The sequence below is a fragment of the Asterias amurensis genome, chromosome 12 (assembly GCF_032118995.1).
Source record: "Asterias amurensis chromosome 12, ASM3211899v1".
Lineage (NCBI taxonomy): Eukaryota > Metazoa > Echinodermata > Asteroidea > Forcipulatida > Asteriidae > Asterias > Asterias amurensis.
Genome location: NC_092659.1, coordinates 9,070,916 through 9,098,528, shown reverse-complemented (window position 1 = coordinate 9,098,528; position 27,613 = coordinate 9,070,916). Strand labels below are relative to the sequence as shown.

Genomic DNA, 27,613 nt, shown 5'->3' with positions numbered 1-27,613 from the left:
TGCGACTTTCTTGTATTTGTAAACTAAACAACGTGTAATTGTGAATGTAAAAATCAAGTGCCACACTCTTCATTATGTCTAATTCATTAATTTCGCCATTTTAATACCCAGATCTTTGACTTTTAGAAAACGAGCAACGTTACCCCCAAAAAATGATTTTTCATACTGATGGCAAGAGGATTGTGGTGAATTTTATTTAAAATATGACCTAAAATTATAAAGAAAGATCGTACAAAATGGCACATTAATCTACCTCGTTGGGTATTAATATATTTTTCTAATAAGTTCAACCAAAACAAAGCAATATTGTAAAATGTTTAGGTCAACATACATGTAGTTCAGTGGTTATTTCATACCTACTTAAAAAAAGAAACTATAAAAGGGTTATAACAAGAAATGTACATTACATACAAATGTGTAGCCATAATCATTTTCTATTTAGAATACTGTGGTCAAAATCAACCTTACCCTCCTATGCACCGTTGAATAGAGCTGCTTAAGCACAAACAGTTCATGTAGCTAAGCAGAAACAAATTGTGCTTACCAGATTACCATTTAACACAAACGCATGCTTGATTGGTTCACTTGTACGACAGGTGAAAACTGTATGGTTTGATTTCCACTGTTGGAAGAATGGAATAAAACACATTATTTTTATCACAATGTTGTTTCCATACTTGACTATTGAGCCTGTTACACTTAAAGCCATTGGACACTTTCGGTAAACAGTATTGTCCAAAGGCCCACACTTTGTGTATCACAACTTATATATAAAATTACAAACCTGTGAAAATTTAGGCTCAATCGGTCATCGGAGTTGGGAGAAAATAGCGGGGAAAACCCACCTTTGTTTCCGCACGCTTCGCCGTGTCATGACATGTGGTTACTATAATTCGTAATTCTCGTTGTCGAGAATTGATAATTGTTTTAATGTTTTCTCAAAAAGTAAAGCATTTCATGGAATAATATTTCAAGAGAGGTCTTTTACCACTACCTTCTGTAAACCCTGTAAGTTATTTGTAAATCTGTGAACTTTTGTTTTTTTCTGTTCCGAAAGTGTATAATGGCTTTGAATAGTTTTTGCTGTGCATTTAAAAATTGTTAAACAAAACTACCTTTGGTAATTACTCAAAAAAATAATGACCATAAAAACTAAATTTGGTAAAAGTATTGCAGCTGTTGATAATGTGTAGAAAATGTGACCTCTGACGTCACTCGAAAACCAAAACATTCGTGCACATACTGCCGGGCAAAACCTTTGTGTTTTGGCAGCCAGCTAGAAAGTGTATGCAATCTTACCATGACTACGCGTCTTTTTGCCCGGCGAAACATGACGTATACAGTGTTTTGTCAACAGAGGGTGGTTTGAATGTAAACATAGGTCACATCGTCTATCAAATGTAGATAAAGGAATCCCTTGTAAGGAATGTGGTTTCAGAGAATGGGATTCAAAAACATTTCGATCTGAGAAATGTTTCTGCATGAAAAATTTCTCAGATTGTTTGCGACCCAAACAGATTAAAGCCATTGGACCCTTTCGGTACAGCAAAAAAAAAAAAAGTTCACAGATTTACAAATAATTTACAGGGTTTACAGAAGGTAATGGTGAAAGACTTCTCTTGAAATATTAGTCCATAAAATGCTTTACTTTTTGAGAAAACGGTAAAACAATATAAATTCTCGTTAACGAGAATTACGGATTTGTTATAAACACATGTCATGACACGGCGAAACGTGCGAAAACAGGAGTGGGTTTTCCCGTTATTTTCTCCCGACTCCGATGTCCAATTGAGCCTAAATTTCCACAGGATTGTTATTTTATATATAAGTTGTGGTACACGAAGTGTGGGACTTGGACAATACTGTTTACCGAAAGTGTATAATGGCTTTAATCTTCCTGCATGGATATAAATGCTCCTCATAGGATGCCCTTTACCAAGAAGAAAATGCCTTGGTGCCCTTGCCCTTGCTTGTAATGATATCAACAAATTTGACTGCAACTATCAGTACCAATACATGGCTGCATGAGTTTGATTTGCTGAGCTGACAAGGTAGTTCAATTTTGGTTTGAAAGTTAACGATTTTTCTCCTGAAAACTTTTGGGAATGCAATGAGTTTGTTTATACAACAACAGCAACAAATACATGGCAGCTGAAATTGCGCCCTCGATTGATACTGTGAATGGTAAAAGGCGTGTCTCGCGCACTCGAAGGTAGAAAGACAAAAATACTGGCGGTTACAAAGACATTCTTTTTTCATTTGTTGGGACTAAAATGATAGCCAACATGCACATTCAATATTTAACAATTAAATCACTCATACTTTTAACTACCCCTAAAACATTAAAAGGAACATGTGTACATTTGTGTGTTTTTTATAAAAAGGTTTCTTTTGCAAGTACAAACAACTGGTGCACAAAACGTGGAAAGCTGCAGTGGTTTATTTATTACTTTTGTGATATGCTATTTGCGTATAACTTATTGCTATATTGTACGGTAACACACTTCCGACATTGCTTTTGCATAGCGCCTTTAAATTTCATACAAATCTACAACAGATATACAGACATACATGTAGTTTCACCTGACGATGACTAGAGCAAGCTAGCCGAAATATTGAGACCAATCAAGAACTCACTCAGTGACAGTGAGGTTACTAACGAGAAGTCCCCTAGATCCACTAAAGCAAAAGTAGTAGTCCCAGCCATGTTAAGACATTCGACACTATTGGTAATTGTCAAAGACCAGTCTTCACAGTTGGTGAATCTCAACATATGCATAAAATAACAAACCTGTGAAAATTTCAGCTCAATCCGTCATCAAAGTTGCGAGATCATAATGAAGAAGGAAAAAAACACCCTTGTCGCACCATGGTCTCACTAATTAGTTGTGTGCTTTCAGATGCTTGATTTCAAGACCTCAAATTCTAAACCTGGGGTTTCAAAATCAAATTCGTGGAAAATAACTTCTTTCTCGAAAATTATGCCACTTCAGAGGGAGCTGTTTCTCACAATGTTTTATACTATCAACCTCTCCCCATTAATCGTAATCAAGAAAGGTTTTATGATAATAATTATTTTGAGTAATTACCAATAGTGTCCACTGCCTTTAATACCTTCCATCCAGATAGTAGTTAATAAGGAGGACAATTCTTTTTCGAACTGAGAAGTCTACCAAGTTCTGGAAAAAACAGTAGTAGAATAAATAGCAAACGAAAATCCCCAAAGAACAAAATCTAGATATACATCAGTACACATAGTGTTACCCCAAACCAAATATACATTGATACCTCACCATGCAATGCCTCAAATCAAAATCCCATGTACTGTACATGAATTCTATTCAATTAAAACAATGAAGCACCTTTATAATATTTACAACTTAGAACAGTACCTAAAAGTATTATCCCGGTGGTTAACCCTAACTATATAGAAACACAATTATTTATTGAATTATCGGTGATATATTATTGCATAATGCAGTAATACTGTTTTACATGTACAAACACTTGATACCTACATGTATAGTATCTAAATACACTGGTTGGGTACATCATGATGAAGGGATTATTTTCATGGCTCCATACGCCTCTCTTAATACTTATGCATGACATCATAATTCTTACCCAAAATGAGGCTATGGGCCCACGTTCCCCATCACTTGCAGTGGCTGCGCCAATCGCCTCGTTTTGAGTTAGCATTGTGACGTACCTCATGCATAAATATTAAGAGAGGCATATCTTAACCCAGCTCAGTTGTGAGACCATGTTATATTGTAATATTCTGGATTGGATCCGAGACCAGGCTGCCAAGGGACCATCCTAGCCAAAGCATCCCACCGCTCCATCATGTAATATTCAGGGATATTTGAGAGAATGATGTCTTAGATGGTTGCTTAGAGAAGCATGTTTAAATAAGGGAATCGGTTTTCAACTAGTGGTTTAAACCCACCGATTCAACACACTTTGATTCCCATTCATAAATACCTTTTTCGGTCAAAAAACATCAACACTTTTTGGTCAAAAAGTAAAATAAATGCAAAAATTATAATTGTTCAATGATTTCTTTCAACACAACGCCCCTCCAGCTATGAAATGGTAAAGCCCGCGCATACCAAGCAAAAACGCACGCATGATTTTCAGGACAAGCAAACAACAGCTGAATACCAGTACAAAGCAATATGCAACGAATGGAAATGCAGTTGGTAATCCTGTTTTTATCAAGAAAGAAATTTCATGCTAAGCAATTTTTTCTGCTTAGCAGCTCTATGAAATTGGGCCCAGGTTTCGATGGAATACTGCTCTCGGGAAATCAATGCTCTCGAGCAAAGCTGCTGGCTGCAGACTACTACTAAATGGGACCGTGACTTGAGAGCAGTAGTCTCGCAGGGCCCAGCAGTCTCTTAAGAAAATCAATAGCGGTGAGAGTTGGAACGCTATCACCGTGACATACATTTAACGACTTGTCCATGAGTCTACTAGAAGCTGTTACACTTTCGTCCCTTCTTCACTACTTCTTGGAGGAGCTAGGGTCCTTGATCAACTGGTGGGCTTTCCTCCGCTACAACTTCCTTTAATTCTATTGAATCCACAGTTGAGCTCTCCCCATTGGGTTCCCCCACTGTATCTATCGCTGGTTCTGTCTCAGTCTCTATCACTGGGTCCGCCACTGGATCTGTAGCAGGATCTGACTGTGTTTCTGACGTCTCTACAGCGATGTGGCCGACATCTTGGAATGCTAATACTTCAATGATCTCAGACTGGAATCTACTATTTGTCGCTAGGGGTGGATTGTTGAATGTCTTGCAGTTTTCACTCCAGCCTTCCGAGATGTCATTCTCCAGGTGTATTCCCTCACCCTCACTTAAAATGGAATAAGATGGATCACCTTATTAATAATAGCAAAGTATAGCTATGATTTTTTTGTTAAACCATGCGATAGTTTTAATCCTATATAAACGTACAATCAAACTAACATGTGAAAATTTTATTTCAAAAGATTATCACATCTTTTTAAGACATCGCCAAAAATCCAGAATAAATATCTCTACGCAAGAAGAATTTATAGGAATTTATAGAAATAATCAATCTGAGAAGCGATAGTACCGCTTCTCAGAATCAAATTATTAAACTATGTTACTTAAAAGAGAGCCATGTCTCACAATATTTAACATTATATAACTGACATACAAATCCTTGTCATTTGATTGGTGAACTTACTTCACGTGACGTTCACTATTACTCCCATCCGCACCGGCGATCAAAAAGACCTATTCGCCCATGGGGAATAGCATTTCCCATTCAACAGTTAGGATCATCCTTGTTCCAAATGTTTTTGAGCAGTACAGCGCTGCCGCACCACTGCTAAAACAAAGGAGCACCTGTGCGAAATGTTGTGATCTGATTTGTGTATTGTTGCCGCTACGCGGCGCTATATGATTTTTGGTTGTCAGTAATTTGTATGATTTTTCATAATGTTATACTTTTAAAATACATCAAATGACAAGGATCTATATGTCAGTTATATAAAACAAATATTGAGTGGCTTTAATTCGTGGAATGGAAGGAATATTATCGCTCGGTAAAATTTGGACTGTTCCATTTCACTCGGCTTCACGTCCAAATTTTACCTTGCGATAATATTCCTCCCATTGCACTCTCAGCCACTCAATATTTGTATACTATCAACTATCAATTTGAGTAATTACTTATAGTGTCCACTGCCTTTAAAGCACGCAGCTCTATAAAGTTTAGCCCTGGAATTCAATCGACAAATAACACTCACCCTCCACCTATGGAAACTAAATTCCTTGTTCCCCTCATGAATAACTGGCTGGCTACGTCTAAGGGCTCCTTATCCTCCCTGTCACTCAGCCCCACCCAGGGGAAGTGCTGCTCGGTGGGCGTAACTGTGAAGAGAAAACTCTCGCCGTTACCAAAGTATGACGTCTTCAGTTCCCTGCTGTTGCGAGTACTCCATGGACTCGATAAATAAGCCCCAAATACCTGGAAGGAAATATTGCCAAAGCTTGTTATCAACAGCTGGCACACTGTACTTATACCCCAGTCAAAAAATAGCTTGCAATGATTTTGCAACAGATTTTTGGCCGGTGCCCCATGATGCCATGGGACTGTTAGCAGTTGTTTGGTCATTTTTGAGAATCAGTAAGGCATCGAGTTACTTTTAACTTGAACTAAAAATCTGGTGCTGTGTTTTGAACTGCAAACTGGTCACCAATAAATCAATCAATGCCTGCAGCCGATGTCTGGCTGGGAATCCCACCACAACGAAGAGAAGATTTCACTTTCTTTGGGTAGTAGTTAGGTCCATCCCTCACCCATAAAAAATACCAAGCATTTTAAATTGGCTAATAGTAACAACAGATTCACTGTCCTTTTTTTGTTGGTATTCTCACCTCCTTATCCAGCGTTTTTATAAGAAGTACCGTCTGTTCCTCGAATTCACACCTGTGAATCAACAATTAATAAGAAGAATTAAAAAAAAAAAAAATTTGGCTGTAAAGCGACAGAATCAACAGTAGTTCTGTGCTCTATCGCAGAAGTCAAATTATCCAAGGCAGCCACAGCAATGTGCAACTTTGGAACGCTAGGTGGCAGCAGGAAAATTTATACTGTTTATGTAGTTCTGAGCATGCTCACATTACCGACGATAGATTTACCTGGTAAGTCTGCTGCCACCTAGTGTCTTAAGTCACCTATTGCTGGTAGCCTGAACATCTGATGTCACACTTTGTATGCCAGAGATTGGCCTAGAGCCTACATCATATGTTGGAAGCGCTTTGAGACACCCTCCGGGTGTGAAAAGCGCTATATAAAAACTGGTTATTATTATTATTATCATGAAGATCCTGGCGGTCTCGTGACGCACGTGGTACGGATGTACAGTTGATCTCACATCCATTTCGCAGTCAAACTCTACGCACACGTTTACACATAATATCATAAATGTTGGTCATGTGCATGTACTGTAATACATAGACATTTGTATCCAATGATATTACTGGTTCTGTGAAACTAATCTCAATAGGGGTTCAGTCCACCATTGCTGTGGTTGCCCCTTGCGCTTTTGAACCCTTATACTCTTGGTCATACTGCCCAATGAAACAAACAAACTTTTCGAAACCATATCGGCCAAAAGATATGCGTCCTATCGGCCCGTTATACTAGCTTGTGCGTGTGAGAACCTAGCCTTTTGTCAAGGTCCTCGTGGCTTGGACAGCTTTGTAGAGCCGCGGTCCCAAGTGACTGGAACGGGAGACCACACATGCAAGTGGCGAAGCCACAAGGGCCTTTTCCAACTTGTTTGCGGTTTCTTATGTGTTTCTTTAAATCTCGATTTTGCAAAAGTCCAAACCCATCAATAGCAACAGGAGTCAGCAGGTCAGCATACATTTATGCACCGTTGATACTCTATGAATAATTCGTCAAAAAAACCGCAAAACAAGTTGGAAAAGGCCCTCGTGGTTTGCCACTCGCATGTGTGGTCTCCCGTTCCAGTCACTTGCCTCTACAAAGCTGTCCGAGGCATGTCAAAAGGCGAGTGAGAAACCTGTTTGTGGTCAGGCTGTGTAAAAAATGAACTATGTTTACATCCGGGTTTTTCAAAAAAAGGAAGGAGGAGGGGCTTTTTAATTTTTATTTCAAGATGGCCGCCATTCTTTTTGAAATGTCAAATATCCATTGTTTTTTCTACTGCTCAAACACACAATACATAAATGAACCATTTTGGAAAAGACATTCAGATTGTTTTAGATGAGATTGTTTTAAAGAAAAAGAAGGAGGCGGCGTCTAAAAAGGAAGCGGGCGGGGATGCTAAACATGTTTCTTTTTTTACTCGGCCTTAACATGTTTAACAAAGAACTTACATGTTATAGAAGGTGTTGAGACTGACGCCATGTTCAGTTGTTGTGAACACCAGCCGAGGTTGCATCAGGGAGAACCTCTGTGGGAGCCATCGCCACAGAGATTGGAGCTAAAGCCAAAAGGAAAGAATAACACAGCATTAAAGCCATTGGACCCTTTCGGTTCAGAAAAAAAAAAAAAAAGTTCACAGATTTACAAATAACTTACAGGGTTTACAGGAAGAAATGGTGAAAGACTTCTCTTGAAATATTAGTCCATGAAATGCTTTACTTTTTGAGAAAACAGCAAACCATAAATTCTCGTTAACGAGAATTACAGATTTATTTTTAACACATGTCATGACACGGCGAAACGCGCGGAAACAAGGGTGGGGTTTTCCGTTGTTTTCTCCCGACTATGATGATCGATTGAGCCTAAATTTTCACAGGTTTATTATTTGATATAGAAGTTGTGGTACACAAAGTGTGGGCCTTGGACAACACTGTTTACCGAAAGGGTCCAATGGCTTTAATGGCTCTCTACAAAAAAAACAATGACAGTAACAAGAGCGAACCTGCAAACTACGCATAATTTTGAACACAGTTGGCCAGACAAGATCTGCCAGGACGGATAATTAACCAGATCGCATAAAATGTTTAGTAATTACTCAAACTAATTAAAAGCATAAAAGTTACTTGGTACCGAGCAATGGAGAGCTGTTAATAGTATAAATCATTGTGAGAAAAGGCTCCCTCTAAAGTAACATAGTTTTTAAAAAGTGAGGTGATTTCTAACTCAAATATTGGAATCTGAGAAAGACTTCAGCATGTCTAAAAGCAAATAACTTGAGTAACAAGGGTGTCTTTCTGTCATTATTTTCTTGCAACGTTGATGACCAATTGAGCCAAAATTTTCACAGATTTGATATTTTATGCATATATGTTAAGATACCAAGTGAGAATACCAGTCTTTAATAATAACCAAACCTGTTCAGTGCCAACTGAGCCGAAATTTTTCACAGATTTGTTATTTTATGCATATGTTGAGATTTACCAAATAGGAACACTGGTTTTTAACAATTACCAAACCTGTTCAGCGCCTTTAAAATGGTTTAATCAAATCTGTTTAAAAGCACTTTTAAGAGGGCTCTCTCTGTGAGTTGTCAGTACATCTTTTAAGGAAACCCCTGGCCAAAACATCATGGGGTGAAAGATCATTCACTTCTGCTGCCCCTTTGTTATGGAACGACTTGCCGGATCATGTTAAACTTTCTCCATCAACAGCTTTGTTCAAAACTTCCCTCCAGACTCACCTACATGTAATAAGGACTTCATAACTTTTCCTGTTTAAAGGCAGTGGACACTATTGGTAATTGTCAACGACTAGCCTTCACACTTGGTGTATCTCAACATGCATAAAATAACAAGCCTGTGAAAATGTGAGCTCAATCGGTCATCGAACTTGCGAGATACTAATGAAAGAAAAAAACACCCTTGTCACACGAAGTTGTGTGCGTTTAGATGGTTGATTTCGAGACCTCAAGTTCTTAACCTGAGGTCTTGAAATCAAATTCGTGGAAAATTACTTCTTTCTCAAACTATGGCATATCAGAGGGAGCCGTTTCGAACAATGTTTTATACCATCAACCTCTACCCATTACTCGTCACCAAGAAAGGTTTTATGCTAATAATTAGTTTGAGTAATGACTAATAGTGTCCACTGCCTTTAATGTGTCGCTATGCCATGAGCATCTTTAGATGGATCCTGGCACATTATAAATGGCCATTATTATTATTATTATAATCTCCTCTGACCTGTTTAGGGGTAATGATTGATGAGTTGACTTCATTTAAGACGGCAGCAATTCCATTCGTCTTCCGGATGGGTGCAGTCGAACCCTCTTCTCTTATATTCAACTTGAACTTGGTGTTATACGTGTCAATGACTGTACGTGATAAACCTCGGAACTGGAAACAAATCTGAAGATAAACAAATTAAGAGCGCTATTTGAAGAAGTGAACACATTTTTTCTGGGTACTGGTATTGGATGAGCAGTATGTTAATAATATAGAGTCTTACAGACACTGGACACTTTTGGTAATTGTCAAAGACCAGTCTTCTGGTGTATGTCAACATGTGCATAAAATAACAAACCTGTGACAATTTGAGCTCAATTGGTTGTCGAAGTTGCGAGATAATAATGAAAAATAAAAGACACCCCAGTCACACGAAGTTGTGTGCACTTAGAGGGTCGATTTCGAGACCTCGAATTCTAAATCTGAGGTCTCAAAATCAAATTCGTGGAAAATTACCTTTTTTTTCTCGAAAACTCTTTTTTTCTCTTTTTTTCCTCTGCCTTTCAGAGGGAGCAGTTTCTCACAACGTTGTTTACCATCAATCTTTCTCCATAACTCGTCACCAAGTAAGGTTTTATGCTGAATATATAATCTAGTGTCCACTGCCTTTAATACCAGAGCAGCGCATGCAATCGATGAGGTACTTGAGATGCTTGAACAAAGAAACATTTTAAAGACAGGATTTTAAAAACACTTTATAAGAGATTGTCTAACATCACAAGGCCTGGGATCGCCACGTTAAGGTGAGGGCTACTTAACTGAATTGGTCTACAAACCCAAGTCAACTATCACTAGGGGCACGTTGTCAACTACTCCTGGGGCTGAGAAACAGCAACATCCCCGTCACAGTCCATCAGGATGTAGGCATGGGTACCATCCAATTGGAGCCTGGCTGGTAGAGCAAATCAACTATCACCAGGGGCACATTGTCAACTACTCCTGGGGCTGAGAAACAGGGTCATCCCCGTCAGTCCACAAAGATGTAGGCATGGGTGTCGTCCACTAGGAGCCTGGATGGTACATGTAGAGCAGATTGCACTACCTTCCCATTAACTTCAGCAGTAATGGTTAAAGGAACACATTGCCTTTGATCGGTCGAGTTGGTCTTTGAAAAGCGTTTAACCGTTTGTTTTTTTTTCATATAAAATGCATATGGGTAGAAAGATGTTGTAAAAGTAGAATACATTGATCCACACAAACATGCCTCGAAATTGCAAGGTTTTCCTTTTACCTTGTCGACTAACGCAGTCGGCCATTTACATGTGAGTCAAATTTTTGACTCCCATAAATGGCCGACCGTGATAGGTCGCACAGTAAAAGGAAAACCACACAATGTCGAGGCAAACTTGTGTGGATCATTGTATTCTACTTTTAAAACATCTTTCCAACCATACGCATTTTATAAAAAACGGTAACAAACGCTTTTTATTTTATACCCACACAATGCTGCTGACAACACCAGAGCTTGGGTGGGACCAACTTGGTTCCAGAAATTTTAAATACGGCGCAAGCTTTGCTTAGACTATTTAATAAAGGGTTATTCAGAAAGTTTTATCTGTAGAACGTATTGAATATGACTTCAACGTTCAAATATTTGCCCTATAAAATGGCATTTGCATGTGGGTGGGTGGGTGTGTGTGTGTGCGTGCTTGTGCCGTAGAAATCAAACCGGAAATGCTGCGTGCTGCGTGTTTCTTTGATGTGCGCATTTAGACGCTTACTATTTGACCTACAAGATGGAGACTTTTACAGCAGCAAAGGAGTTATTCAATACGGTCTATAAATTATCTTTTAAAATATGAAGAAGACAACTTTGAAGAAAAGTGGTTTAGAGAGAGAATGATAACACTCACCCCCAACAATGCCTCTGGAGTGACTGGAATAGCTTTGGTAAATTCTCGAATGGAAGACGCAAAATCACCAGAGCTCCCCACCCATCCTGGAACAAAAAAACATAAACAGACAATGAAAGTTGCCTCTATGAATCCACTGCATTGATGTTCAGGGCTCAAATTTGTGGGGGAAATCCACAAGATCACAGGGCTTTTTGTTCAAAATGTTAACTGCTCCAGAATGGTTCTAACAAAACCAGAAGGATTCAACTGCCTCTAGCTACCGGGCAATCTCGGTAGTCTAGTTGGTAAGACACTGCTCTAGAATTGCAAGGGTCGTGATTACCATCCCACCCGAGTAATATGCCTGTGATATTTTTTTCACAGGACTCGGGTAAGTACTGAGTATACAGTGCTAACACACATCGGTGTATGGGTAAAAACCAAAGTTAATATTCTTTATCCCCGATGCAAATTTAATATCTATTAAAACCACAACAGTTTTATGTTAAAAAACATAATATCTCATATCTTTATTGGTATACATAATTGGCAACAGAATTTAAATGTGTTTATCCACCTCAAAGTCGATATTTTTAAAATGGCTAGGTTGTGGCAAAATGTTTACTGGCCCAGAATTGTTTTTTAAGAAGACCAGAAGAGTTTATCATTATCTCATATTTATGGGCTTACATACTTCATTACTCAATAGAATTAAAAATATGTTTTTCCAACTCGAAGGTCACAATTAAAAAAACTTTTTTTTTCACTAATGTTATTTTGTTGTTTGAAGTTCAGAAAGTGAAACATTTTAGTGTTTGACTTTCTGGTCGTTCTGTTTATAAAATTGGTTTATTCTAGTTTCACAGCTAAAATAATGACTTTCTGTTTGTTAAAAAAAAAATCCCCTCTTCTAAAATTAAATCAATTCCACTTTCATCAAAGAACACATAAAACCTGTGAAGAATACGAGTTATGTTATCTAGAATTTTTATAAAGTTTGGACACTTTCGGTAAAGAGTATTGTCCAAAGACCCACACTTTGTGTATTACAACTTAAATATAAAATAACAAACCTGTGAAAATTTAGGCTCTATTGGTCATCGGAGTCGGGAGAAAATAACGGGAAAACCCACCTTTGTTTCTGCACGTTTCGCCGTGTAATGACATGTGTTAAAAAATAAATCCGTAATTCTCGATATCGAGGATTGATATTGTTTTATCAAAAAGTAAAGCATTTCATGGAATAATATTTCAAGAGAAGTCTTTCACCATTACATGTACCTTCTGTAAACCCTGAAAGTTATTTGTAAATCTGTGAACTTTTAATTCGTTCTCTGTTCCGAAAGTGTCCAATGGCTTTGAAAGTAAACAAGTTCTGCCAGAAAGTTTACCTTTTCTTTTTTTGTAGAGTTGAAGTACTGCCAGGGCTACTCTGTAAAATATCTTCAAGCCTTCCATAAGATAACAATCTATCACCCGGACCTATAAAATACAAACACATATCAAAAATTTGATACACTGCTGGTTCAATAGAAATATTTAAAAAATTAGCTCTGAACATAATGCTTAATTTACATTTAAATGAATGTGATTTGGCTCTTTCTTTTCTATGAGATCGTCGAAAAGTGATTTGGGGAAGTTGGTTGCCTGTAAAACGCCCCGCCCAGCCTTAACATGGCCTTAAAGGGCGCCCACACAGGCCTCAGTATTAACGAGAACGAAAACAAGAACGTTAACAATGCCTGCCAGGGCTGTATGCTTCGTTTCTGAAAGGGCAAGGGCACCAAGGCATTTTCTTCTTGGTAAAGGGCACCCTTATGTGGAAATTGCAAATTTGTACCGGAGCATTTCAAGGGCACCAAGGCAATGACCAGGGGGCATGGAGGCAATCGCCTTCGTTGCCTCTGTGATGTATCAGGCCTGCCCTACCCTCGATTGGTTGAATAAGCGTATTCTGCACGGAGCAATTCAACCAAGAGAATGCATTCTCTTTGCGCCAGTATCGTTATCGTTTTCGTGATCGCTGTAGTATGACTGGCCCTTTAATAGCGTTATGATCTTACCAAATGTGTAAATGGAAGGTCCTCAAGAATCCACCAGATCCAGTCCTGGTAGACAGCGTCCTGCTCACCGCTCTGTTTAGCAATCACAGAATTGGCCTGAGTCTGAAACAGTGACAAGGACACACACACAAAAACATACACACATCAAAGGCAAATTAATATTCAACTTAAAAAGTGGCTTTGACTCACAAGATGCGGTGCAGAAAATTATAAAACAAACAGGGAATATGTATTGTGCTGAGAACTGATGGGGTTCGAATCCTGACCATGGATTATGGTGACTGCTAAAATATATTATTAAAAACCATAATTTTTTATTATTTTGTTAAAAATGCATTTCCAATATCCAGAATGAGGCTTATCAACTATTTTTCAAGGTTATTGAGTGAGTTTTACAAATCGCATGCAAATTTTCTACAACCACAATGATAGATCTGGTATGATTTTGAGCTGTTTTTATGACTAGTTACAGTAATAAAGCATAATAGGCTAAGACGATAAGAAGCCACTTTTATTTTTATAATAAAAAAGAAAAACTATAAAGTGTGGTAAATGCTTTATAATGCCACAGGATTATCAAACCACAGAAAAAACCCTGGATGTAAGCCAAGGTATTTTTGGCCACTTTGTCTTTCAGTTCACTCACAAAAACAAAACCAGTCCACTGAGACTGAAACAATGTATTTTGGGTAAGAAATCTGTGTCAAGGACGACAAACAGATAGCAGGGAAATTGAATCAATAAATGCAAAGATGATGAAAAATTAAACAGCATTGGGAAAATAAATAAGGGTGGGAAGTATCGGCAATGTACACTCTGATGAAGTGGTAGTTACTCAAAATAATTTATAGCATAAAACAGTACTTGGTTATGAGCTGTTGATAGTATAACACATTGTTAGAAACGGCTCCCTCTGAAGTAACTTGGTTTTCAAGAAAGATTTTGAAACCTCAGAATTAGGTTCTGAGGTCTCGAAATCAAGCATCTGAAAGAACACGTGTGGCAAGGGTGATTTTTCTTTCATGATTATTTCGCAAGTTCGAACACCAACTGAGCTCAAATTGTCACAGGGTTGTTATTTTATGCCCATGTTGAGATACACCAAGTGAGAAGACTGGTCTTTGACAATTAAAAGTGTCCAGTGTCTTAAATGGCAAAGGTGATATCTGAGCAGGGTAAACAAAACATTGCAGCTCTAACATGATCACAAAGATTTGTTCACATCTTACAGCAAATTTCTTGGCCAGTTTGGTGAAACTCCTCCTGTAGGCCTCAAACTCCACCCAGCTCTGGTCCAAGTACTTGTAATTATGACTGCCGAGGAGGGCAGACAGACAGTCAAACGCCCTCTCTGCGTCCATGTAGTGGAGTAACAGACTGGCCATAGGGTGCAGTAGAGGGCAGTAGCTGATTTCGGGACGGGTGTGAGCGAGGACGCTAAGTAGTCGCGCAAGCTCATCTCGTCCAGATTGGTCGAGTTTGTAGGTGGTCAGATGGTCTTCATTGCCGAAGGTCTGATGACTGTCGTTTGAATTGTGATCTGGTGAAGAAAAAAAATTGTACTCAATTGTTATTCAATTAATTTATTATTCAACATCTTTAAGTAGTAAAAAAAAAGACGAAAACTTACCGGTTTATACTGAATATGAAAAGTAGGTAAATTAAAGATTAAAAAGTTGTAAAGCAATGAATCCGTATACTACAAGAATGTCAAACAACATTGTCAATCAAACTTGATAACACAAAAAGCATCGTGAAAATAAGTTGCTGAAGACTATTACGGCAAAATAACTATTTGTAAAAATTTGTGAAAAAAATGATTGACTACAAATTGCTGTATAATGACAAAGTATTTGTTTCTCTTTGTTTGAGAGTTTTGAATTTGAGAATTGATTCTCTTATCAGCAAGTTGGTTTTTATTTGAACAGAGAGTTGGCAGAAACAGGAGAATATTCAAGCCGTGAGTTCTGCAACTTATTGACAAATCTAAAATATTCCTCACAAATCTAAAATATTCCTCACAAAACATCTCTGCCTGACGCTTAGTTTTTGACGGGGCAAGGGCACCAGGGCATTTTCTCAAATGTGGGGGGGGGGGTATCAGCTGCAATTTGCTTTTTCATGAGGAAAACTATGAAGCACTGAGGCAATTAAACATTAACAATCCCCAGCGATGTCATGAAATAATGAATAATTCTGAGCCTGCCTGATGGGTAAACTGGCTTATATAGTAACGGTTATTATTGGTCCGGGATGAATTATGTTGTGATTAGTGTCTTCCTTAGACAACATGTATGTGAGATGTGGATTTAAATTGTCATGTATCCAAATAAAAAGAGGACAAATCTTAATACATAGTAGTTTTAACTTACTCCACAATTTATACTGACTATTCATAAATACCCAACAGAGACACTTTATCCAAAGAGGGCATCACGAGGGGTTGTTTGAGCGGATGATATAACACCAGTAAAAAGTGTTGAAACATGGGCGTGACACGCGAGCTTGCACCTGTGCTTATAAGACAGTTTCGTCATTCCTATTGGTCGAGAGCAACAGCTGGACCAGTTGTGCCACATCACGCGATGCGTGACACGCACAGCAATCTCCTAATAAGGAGTTGTTTACCTGAGGGCCTTACCATTTCATAGCTGGAGGGGTGATTGTGTTGAAAGAAATCATTGAACAATTTTAATTTTTGCATTTGTTTTACTTTTTTACCAAAAAGTGTCAATGTTTTTTGACCGAAAAGATATTTATGAATGTTCGTCTCGGTAAAAATTATCAAGAACCAGGCCTCAGCGAGATTAAAACACTAGTTGATGGTAATACAATATTAGTGAGCTACACATGTACATGTAGCTTATCAACTCGAACAAAAATTGTCATGAGTAGAAATAATTATTGTCATTTACATTTATTGTACATGTAGGTGTCAATTTGGAAAGTGATAAATTGGTTACGCTTAGCAAAATTATTGTTTAGCAAAAACAGGTTAATCAGCTGAGCACCAATAACAATCATAATATAATATATGTAACTTAAGTTCCCCCAAAAAGTACATGTAATACTAAGAAAAACTTCTGAAATTAGAAAAGTTCTCCAGGGTTTTTTTTTCATGTAAATGTGGCATTAATTAATTAATCTGCAAAGTGCATTGATCTTAAAGGAACACGTTGCCTTGGATCGGACGAGTTGGTCTTTGAAAAGTATTTGAAACCATTTGTTATGAAATGCATATGATTAGAAAGATATTTTAAAAGTAAAATATAATGATCCACACAAGTATCACTCAAAATTGCGTGGTTTTCCTTTTACCTCATCGACTAACACGGTCGGCCAATTATGGGAGTCAAATTTTTGACTCCCATAAATGGCCGACCGTGTTAGTTTGTTAAGTAAAAGGTAAACCACGCAATTTCGAGGCAAGTTTGTGTGGATCATTATATTCTACTTTTAAAACATCTTTCTAACCATATGCATTTTATAACAAACGGTTATGAACGCTTTTTAAAGACCAACTCGACCGATCCAAGGCAACGTGTTCCTTTAACATTTTGAATTGTTAGGCCTCCTATTCAATACAAAAAAATGGACGGGCTCCAATTAAGTTATATATTTCCCGAAACATACAATTCAGAGTGCAAACATATTTTGCTCATTATCAGCATTTAAGTCTGGAACTCTTTACATATTCATATTCACTTTTGTACCTCAATTGATTAGTTCAAAAATACTTCAGGCTTAACGACTTTCATAGTCACATCTGCTGGTACCTAGTTAATTTTCAGTCCTTGAGTTTATTTTTTATTGTTAATTATGTTGATTGTTTTCAGGCCTCGAGTTTTAGTTTTATCTCTGAGAGGGCAGGGCCACTATGGGTTAACATTTTGTTTTACCATTTAAAGGCAGTGGACAAAATTGGTAATCACTGAAATATTAGCATAAAACCTTACTTGGTAACAAGTAATGGGGAGAGGTTGATGGTATAAAACATTGTGAGAAACGGCTCCCTATGAAGTGCCATAGTTTTTGAGAAAGAAGCAATTTTCCACGAATTTGATTTTGAGAGCTCAGAATTAGATTTTGAGGTCTCAAAATCAAGCATCTGAAAGCACACATCTTTGTGTGACAAGGGTGTTTTTTCTTTCATTATTATCTCGCAACTTCGACGACCGATTGAGCTCAAATTTTAACAGGTTTGTTATTGTATGTTGAGATACACCAAGTGAGAAGACTAGTCTTTTACGATTACCAATAGTGTCCAGTGTCTTTAATGAACAACAGTTTGAAAACTACTGATGTTGAAGTTATCTCAGTGTTATTTATATCAATTAAATATCGCTGTGTCAAAAGTGCTTGAGTTTGTCGAATACAAGATCTGCAAAGAAGAGTTACTCAATATTTATCTTTTGGTGTTTTTGTAACAAAGGTATACTCATGATTGTGACTGCGCACATTTTTATTTTGCAAAAGAAACTTCCAATGGAAAATCTTATTGTCTACTGTGGGAACTTTTGTAGGGGCAACGAGGACAAGACCAGGGCAACATGCCATTGCTTTCCTTGTCCAAGTGTCATTCCAGGCCTGTGTTTTATTCTTTTAAAGACGCTGTACACTATTGGTAATTGTCAAAGACCCATCTTCTCACTTAGGGTATCTCACCATATGCATAAAATAACAAACCTGTGAAAATTTGAGCTCAATTGGTCGTCGGATTGCGAGATAACTACGCGTATGAAAGAAAGAAAAACCTAGTCACACGAAGTTATGTGCTTTCAGATGCTTGATTTCGAGACCTCGGATTTATGGAAAATTACTTCTTTCTCGAAAACTACGTTACTTCTGAGGGAGCCGTTTCTCACAATGTTTTATACTATCAACCTATCCCATTACTCGTTACCGAATGAGGTTTTATGCTAATAATTATTTTGAGTAATTACCTATAGTGTCCACTGCCTTTAAGTTTTTGCGTGCCTTGGAATAGCTACACCTAGACAGCACATTATAAATTAAAATTTTTGTACTATTATATTTAAAATCCAAAGATACTTCTGAAATAAGGGCAAACCATGTTGCCAAGTAAATAAATATGTTGATAGTAAGTTCTTTATAAAGCAGACTGCACATTGTACATAGGGAAATCCATTTCCAAGGCAGGGTATTTGAATAAATTGTCATGCTAATAAAATATTTAATAGATGGACAATTTTAATCATAAAGTATTTATATGAATATTTCATCCAGTAAAAATAAAAAAACAACATAAATCATTGAGTATGCCTAGTAATAACTGTTTCAAGGAACAAATTTAACTTAAAGTTGGGATCACACAACATAAATCTCAAATAACTGAAAGCTATTTAAAACAAAAAAAGTTCATGTTTTTTTATATTTTCTGGTTATACATTGAAACTGAATCATCCGTCAAATTCATAAAAAGAATAAAATTATAAAGTTTTTGGTCTCCTTTGTTAAAAAATTGTCAAAGCCTTACCTTTAAAAAAAAGTTGAACCAGACAATAAATACCCTCACAGTATTTTTATGGGCCAATAAAACTTGCAAATATAATTAAAACATGACAGAGAAAAATTATAATCAGCTGTTTCAAACTGCTGCTTACCGGTACCAACAAAAAAGACCTTGATAAACCAGTATTCCTGATGTTTCAACCCAAGCAGAGTCTTTCTCAAAGGTTTTTTTTAGCCTTGGAAAAAGACTCTGCTATGGTCTCAAATGCCAGGCCATAAACTACTTTTTAAAATAGAAAGGATGGAGGATTTCTAACTGCCATAAATATTGAATAATTATATTGAGCAATATCCACCTAATAAGGTGCTCAAAGCGCATGCAAAAAAGCGTGAAAGGAACTTTACAGAATTGGTAAGACAAATATCGTGAAGATCACAGATTAACATAAAACTTACACGGTCTAATGATGAAGCGCATGCAAAAAAAGCGTGAAAGGAGCGTTACAGAATTGGTAAGAAACAAAAATCGTGAAGATCACAGATTAATATAAAACTTACACGGTCTAATGATGATGATAGTTGAAAACATCCTTTGAAATATTTCTGTCTGAAATGTCATATTTGATGAGAAATAAATAATCTAACTTCGCGTTTGGAGTTTATCGCTCAGTGAGCATTTTATTCATTTTTATTTTGGCATCGATGCAAAATTTGTAATAGGTTTTTCACTCGTCTCTCGTGACCCAGATGGTCGATCAAGCTCAAACTTCTACAGGTTTGTCAGTTTATGTACACGTATATGGTGGATTACATAAAGTGCCTACACTGCCAGCAACTGTTTTGTTAGCACAAAAAAAAACAATTCTGTTATGTTCCTTTAAGGAGAAATAGACAACAGTGAAGAGGAAGTAAGATGAAGGGAAAGCAAAGAAAGAAAAGACTAGTACTGAAAAGCTGTTTAGAACAAATGAAATTTCAATCTGTCTTTGTGTACATGATGCTACTGTTTCAAATGTGTGGGTAACTGACTGCAAAGCAACTGTCCCCAATTATGCTGAGTATCCTCAAAATAAACCAACCTTTCCATTTCTGATACAAATTTTAAAATCTTTCTGATTATGGAAACTAACTTCTTCCCTATTATGTTGCATCATAGACATCTCAGTATCACAATGGTAAAATGTAACAATTTCTCCCTGATTGTATGATACAAAATGATTGCAAGATGCAAATGTTGGCAACCAATAGATCTTTATCATGAGGTGGCCATCTTGATTTTACTCCATTCCAACTCATAACCAACTGGACGAAATAATAGTCTGGTGCCTTATTTGCGCAATGAATGTTAGCATTCATTACTGTTATTGGAAACAGGGAACATGACCAAGATGGTGACAGCATGATAAAGGTCTATTGATGTTGTATATCATGTACATGTATATGGTCTTCTGCAGCTTGATAAACGCAGTGAATTTACAGCATTGGGATGACATACATTGTAACCTGTCAAGGCAAGACCATAGTTATTCATAAGAACTAGAGGGCGCACTGGTGATGCTGCTTGCACAAACGCGATGGGACCGCAAGGAGACAAACATGCCGTACAAACACACGCTGTGTGATGCTATTTTGTCTACTTAGAAAATGGCGCGTGCGTGCATGCCAGGCCGCATATATAGGCCAGTGCGCCCTCTAGTTTTTACATATAACTCTATGGGCAAGACTTCCTTCATGCCATTTCTATTTCCCTCAGAGGCAAATTTCCTTCATGAATTGGGACTCGAGGCTTTCCCTATAAGATTATCTCAATGTGTTCAATCTCAATGAAGGTTCATCTACCACACTGAACGAACGGCAACATTGAATTGGATCGAACCATGGAAGTCTCTTCCTTCCTCCATGATTAAACCAGACACAGAATCAAAATAAGAACATGAGAACAGAGTGAGTTGGTGCCCAGTGATGCATATCCAATTGTATGCATGGTCAAGCTTGACAGTTTACATTGGGTGGTTTAAAGCCATTGGACACTTTCTGAACAGAACAAATATTACCAATTGTGCGATTGCTTACAAAGCTTGCATTTCCATGCCATTTCTATTTCCCTAGGCAAATTTCCTTCATGAATTGGGACTCAAGGCTTGCCCTGTAAGATTATCTCATTGTGTTCATTCTCAATGAAGAACACCACACTGAACGAACGGCAAAATTGAATTGGATCGAACCATGGAGGTCTCTTCCTTCCTCCATGATAGAACCATCAGCCACAGCATTAAAAATAAGAACGTGAGAAAATAGTGAGCTGGTGCCCAGTAATGCATTTCCAATTGTATGCATGGTCAGGCTTGGCAGTTTACATTGGGTGGTTTAAAGCTTGCATTATAGGCACAATGTAATTTAACAAGTAAAAAAAAAACATATTTTCTGGGCAAATTATATTTATAAGTTCATTCTTCAATCGAACGTATATTACAGAGCTGCCTTCTTACATTTGCAATCAGGCATCCAGGGAGATATAATACATTCAACATACACATGTAGTAGGGAACAAATTTTCAAGACAGGGAGATTGTCGAACATCAGAACCTGGGAACATTGGTTTATTTTCAGGGAACTTCTTCAGAATCATGGAGAGTTTGGCAGCTCTGATATCACATAAATGTACTGTACATGAAAACTGCAAACAATCATGAGTAGGCCTACATGTATGACCTGTCAAATGAGGTGAACTTTTCTTGAATGCAAGAAAGATTATACATTAACGCCATTGGACACTTTCGGTACAGAAAAAAAATAAAAGTTCACAGATACAAATAGCTTACAGGGTTTACAGAAGGTTATGGTGAAAGAATTCTCTTGAAATAATATTGTTGCATGAAATGCTTTACTTTTTGAGAAAACATTAAAACAATATCAATTCTCGATATCGAGAATTACAGATTTATTTTAAATACATGTCATGACACAGTGAAACGTGCGGAAACAAGGGTGTGTTTTCCCGTTATTTTCTCCCGAGTCCGAGGACCCGAGAGCTTAAATTTTCACAGGTTTGTTATTTTATATAGAAGTTGTGATACACGAAGTGTGGACAGGGCCTTGGACAATACTGTTTACCGAAAGTGTTCAATGGCTTTAGATTGACTGTACACGTGTGTAGTTTCTAGATTAGCTGATCATCAATTAATTAACACTCTGCTAGACCGTACGTAAGATTGCCAGTAGCCAGGTCTTAATTATGAGGAAGTACATGTATAGGGCCTACTGATTGCATGCAATGTATACTGATGATCAATTACGCAATACAGAGGCAATTGTCCTGTACCTGTGTACAGACAATTTGTACATTTATAACTACAATGTGTACCTTGCACACAAGAAGTGTCTACATACATTCACCAGAGTAAATAAGATTTTTTTTAAAAGCACTAATAACTATGGTTCTTAAAGCCATTATACACTTTCGGTACAGAAAGAAGAAAAAAAGTTCACAGATATACAAATAAATTACAGGGTTTACAGAAGATAATAGGAGACTTCTCTTGAAATATTGTTCCATGAAATGCTTTACTTTTTGAGAAAACAATATCAATAAACAATATCAATTCTCGATAGCGAGAATTCCGGATTTATTTGAAACACATGTCATGACACGGCAAAATGCGCAAAAACAAGAGTGGGTTTTCCCGTTATTTTCTCCCGACTCCGATGACCGATTGAGCCTAAATTTTCACAGGTTTGTTTTTTATATATATACATTGTGATACACGAAGTGTGGGACTTGGACAATACTGTTTACCAAAAGTGTATAACGGCTTTAACAGCCTAAATGAATACCACCCCTAACACTTGTACTTGCCGCCCTCTCCCCAAAAATAAAAATAAATAAATAAAACAACTCTATCTTTTAAATTCCTTGTTTACACAAAGTTCTGCACCTTGAGGGGATGATGCAAAATCTACTTCTTTAAAAAAAAAAAAAAAATCCCCCGTGGATTGTGCACTAAGCATGGCACAGTCCGTGGTATCCATGGTGATATTGACATACTTGATTCCCCTACATGTAGAACACAACGAATGATCTATAGGCCCTATCGCTTCCATAAAAAAAATTATCAAGTTGATAATCCATCTAAAAATGGATCATATTCAGGCGATACCAGTGTAGGTGTATTAATCTGTATCAAATTATTATAATTGCATTCAAGTGTATTTATATCAATATATAGGCCCTAGAGGATAACATTTAAAGGTTGCACGTACACAAAATGTACACAGATCACGCTTTGGATTCCCGCAATTTGTTTTTACTGGACCACTGAGCATGTCTGGTTAACAGGTAGGTCATCAGTTTAAATTCAAAGACTATAACTCAGAATGCTGAGACTTGGATGTTTTGATTTTTGGGGTTGAACAAAGAATTGACTAGAGTGGGATTCGAACCAACGACCTCCGGAAACGTGCCGGCGCTCTACCAACTGAGCTATCTAGCCCTATGTTGGCAGTTGGCAGTGTCCCTATTTTGTCAATATTTTTGTTTGGGGTTGCCAGTCCACTGCCGTGTAGACAGGGATCACACCCAAATTATGATACTTGGATGTTTTGACGGAATGACGCCCCCTACACGTTGTTCCAACACCCCTACTTTATATGATCCGAGTCAATCCGACACACCTAGTATTATTCCTAACCCTAACCCCCTAATCCTAGCATGTAAGTTACGAGTGGGGGGAGGGGGGGGGGTCGGAATAAGGGTTTTCGGAACATAGAGGTGTCAGACACACGATACACTCCTGTGTCTAAAAATTTATCTTGATGCAATGAAGTTTAAAAGGGCAACTCCAAATGGAGCAGTATTGACAATGTGTTTCAATATTAAGAACTTATTGAGTTTTAGTACTGTATTTGTATCTAGAATGTGTACCGTAATCTCTTGTATTTGTGCATTTTGATCAATCGTTTAGTTTGTCTGATTGCTCAGACCATTGTCTTTTCTCATTAATTGTGCCTTTAATAATTACTGTGCTTTTGTAACGCGATTGGGTACCCAGTAGCCCATGGTAAGAGTTCTCCATAAATGCATGTTACCATTAATACTTTTATTTTCATTGTGTAAAACAGCCAAGTGTTACACACATGGACCAATGCAATTCTCAATTGCCACCTCAGCCGCAGCATAAAGTTAAAGTAGTTGTAACGTCTTATAATTCCCATGTAATAACTGCAAAAAACATAGTTAGAGGCCTGATGTTTCAACCCTAGCAGTGTTTCCCGAAGGCTGAAAATAAAGAGTCTTCACCGAAGGCTGAAAATAAAGACTCTGCTACATGTAGGGTTGAAAGTCAGGACATTAAAGGCCGTGGACACTATTGGTAATTACTCAAAATAATTATTAGCATAAAACCTTACTTGGTAACGAGTAATGGGGAGAGGTTGATGGTATAAAACATTGTGAGAAACGGCTCCCTCTGAAGTGGAGTAGTTTTCAAGAAAGAAGTAGTTTTCCACGAATTTGATTTCAAGACCTCAGATTTAGAATTTGAAGTCTCGAAATCAAGCTTCTGAAATCACACAACTTCGTGTGACAAGGGTGTTTTTTCTTTCATTATTATCTCGCAACCTCGGTGACCGATTGAGCTCAAATTTTCACAGGTTTGTTATTTTATGCATATGTTGGAGATACACCAAGTGAGAAGACTGGTCTTAATAGTGTCCAGTGTCTTTAACTATTTGTTGGCACTTTATACCATCTTTTTGGTTGGTAAACATACTGCAGTTTGCAAGAGCTAGTCCTAAATATTATATTTTCCCAATTCATATCTATCTTACCAAGGTCACATGATCCAGTGTTGTTTAAATCATAAACAACACTGGATCATGTGACCTTGATAAGAAGTTGAATCAACTCCGGGTTGATGACTCAATTCTACTTCCGACTCTAGCCAATAACTTCCTGAACTGACCTAGTTGGTGCCAAAAATATACAATCTGCCCAACAAGGCTGTCTGGTACATGTACCTACATTGTACTGTAACTATTTTTGTTATGGATACCATTAGGAAACCTATTGCATCACATGGTTAAGAATTTAAATGTAGGTCTTAAAGACCCTGGACACTATTGGTAATTGTCAAAGAACAGTCTTCTTACTTGGTGTATCTTAACATAAGCATGAAATAACAAACCTGTGAAAATTTGAGCTCAATCGGTCATCGAACTTGCGAGATAATAATGAAAGAAAAAAACACCCTTGTCACACTAAGTTGTGTGCGTTTAGATGGTTGATTTCGAGACCTCAAGTTCTAAATCTGAGGTCTTGAAATCAAATTCGTGGAAAATTACGTCTTTCTCTAAAACTATGGCACTTCAGAGGGAGCCGTTTCTCACAAAGTTTTATACCATCAACCTCTCCCCATTACCTGCACCAAAAAAGGTTTTATGCCAATAATTATTTTGAGTTATTACCAATAGTGTCCACTGCCTTTAAGATTTGTCCTTCTCTAAGGATTCGAAGGGAAGATCTTTCCTTCCCCAAGCATTTTTATGGCTTCTGACTGGCATCCCAGAAAAAGGATTTTGACTTATATAGGGAGACTGCCAACATAGGGCTGGATAGATAATGTAGCTCAGTTGGTAGAGCGCCGATACAATAATCAGGCCTGATACTTCACAGAGGCAACGAAGGCGATTGCCTCCGTGTCCCCTGGTCATTGCCTTGGTGCCCTTGAAATGCTCCAGTCATGCCAGTACAAATTTGCAATTTCATCATAGGGAGCCCTTTACCAAGAAGAAAATGCCTTGGTGCCCTTGCCCTTTCAAAAATGAAGCATACAGCCCTGAATAATACTGAGGTCGTTGGTTCAAGTCCCTCTTCAGTCAATTTGTCTTTGTTTCCAATGTTTACTTGAATTTTTGTTTAGATTCACAACTTTAAAGCATTGGTGACTGCTCAATGTTCCGACACCCCTAATGTTCCTACAGCCCTAGAATGTAACCCCTTGTGATCTGCACATTTAGGGTTAGGGTTTAGGGTTAGAGTTAGGGTTAGGAAAATACTAGGAGTGTTGGAAAATAAGGTGTGTTGTAACATCTATAGGTATGTCGGAACAGTGTAACCTCAACATCAAGTCACAAAAATCAGCAGAAAACAGTCAGATGTCTGATGTCTGTGACCAATGTAACATGAGTAACTGACTGTAGAAACACCCATCATGTTCAAATTTGTCTTACCTGAAGATGAGCTATGTGGTTCATCTCCGAATAACGCTCTAGCGGTTTCTTTGTAGACACTGCCTGCCGTGACGACGTTCAGCATACAGATGTGATGCCATAACTCCTGACGAATAGAATGGTCCACCGGCCAGTGACCCTTCCGAACAAATTTCTTGAGTCGGTTTTGATCGGAGGTTAAAGGTAAGCTTGGGGGCGAAGAGCCATTTTGATGGGTTCCGTCGACATTTCCTAGATCTTTCCCGACGTCAACCCATGGCATGAAGCTGGAGGATCTTTTCGACATGTCTAAATTGTTCTAGTACTTCTAGTAGTTACAGGTCTCTCATCAGTCAAAGCTGACCTGAAAAGAAATCACAAATATTTAAAATAGAACTAAATTTGTACATGGATGTTCTATGGTTTCTGTGTACGAAATGAAGCATTCTGAAAATGTTATTGATGTTGTCATACGTATAGCGCCCTCTAGTAAAAGGTTCCATTCCCAAAACTTAACTTTGACATTTTAACATTCAGAAAATGTTTTACACCAAAGATGGTTGGGACTCTGTTAGTCCATGGGGGCAGAAATATATTTCCACCTCCATCCATGGTAAGTCGTACATTAGTTAGTCACTAACAAATAACATTATAAAATCATACATTTCTCCGTCAATGTTAAAACTTAAAATGTTATTCTGAAAACGAGTGCCCATTTTTACACGTTTTTTTTTACCAATTTTCAAATCAATCACATCTGGACAAAGTCATCATTTAGTAAGCCCTGTTATGTGTTATAGTAATTCCACAAATGTAAGGAATAAAATGAGGTATGTTGGAGTAGTATAGGACTTTTTTAAATGGGAGAAATTTGCAATCAAACTACCTCGCATTTTGCGTCTTTGAAAACTTAGCGTTTAAGACACGTATCGAAGATGGGCTGTAATGGTGACAGTGATGAGACCGATGTTAAAAGCGGAGCCATTACAGCTCAACGAACAAGGTGGGCTATGCACGCTCATGATTAGAGGATATGGTCAATAACAAGAAGTTCATGTTACACATAATTCTAAGTGCTTCGCCTTCATTCATTATATAAATTATTAATACCTACACATTGATTGGAAGGAAAACAAGTCTAAAAGTGAGTCTTCTTTCTGTCGGTGGGCGAGTCCAGTCCGCTCCGATCATAAATCGACCCTCTTCACCTTCGCTCTGTAGCATAAATAAAAGTCACATGTCATAACACAATTCCCAGCTGATCAGAAGATTTTTTTTTGCATTAATTTTTTTTTCTAATTTTTTCAGTGTAGTCGATGTA

The 27,613-nt window shown here is 37.6% G+C and overlaps 1 protein-coding gene across 1 annotated transcript; it reads right to left on the bottom strand.

The window, feature by feature from the left end:
- Positions 1-1,846: 1,846 nt before the first annotated feature.
- On the bottom strand, positions 1,847-27,587 carry LOC139945352 (GTPase-activating protein skywalker-like). Its single transcript, XM_071942703.1, has 11 exons — positions 27,407-27,587; positions 26,314-26,656; positions 14,844-15,154; positions 13,615-13,716; positions 12,943-13,033; positions 11,570-11,655; positions 9,675-9,839; positions 7,884-7,990; positions 6,414-6,465; positions 5,783-6,003; positions 1,847-4,860 (listed from the first exon to the last, which is right to left on the bottom strand). The coding sequence occupies exons 2-11, from the start codon at positions 26,597-26,599 to the stop codon at positions 4,524-4,526; spliced, it is 1,758 nt and encodes a 585-aa protein (XP_071798804.1). The 5' UTR covers positions 26,600-26,656; positions 27,407-27,587; the 3' UTR covers positions 1,847-4,523.
- Between the last annotated feature and the right edge of the window lie 26 nt (positions 27,588-27,613).

What these genes read in the sequence shown, in the direction of transcription:
- LOC139945352 (XM_071942703.1), bottom strand. Translation starts at nt 26,599, where the DNA reads ATGTCGAAAAGATCCTCCAGCTTCATGCCATGGGTTGACGTCGGGAAA. An exon ending in CAATCATTACCCCTAAACAG is followed by an intron (nt 7,991 to 9,674) that starts GTCAGAGGAGAT and finishes TTTTGGCTTTAG; the next exon opens with CTCCAATCTCTGTGGCGATG. An exon ending in TAAAAACGCTGGATAAGGAG is followed by an intron (nt 6,004 to 6,413) that starts GTGAGAATACCA and finishes ATTTCCTTCCAG; the next exon opens with GTATTTGGGGCTTATTTATC.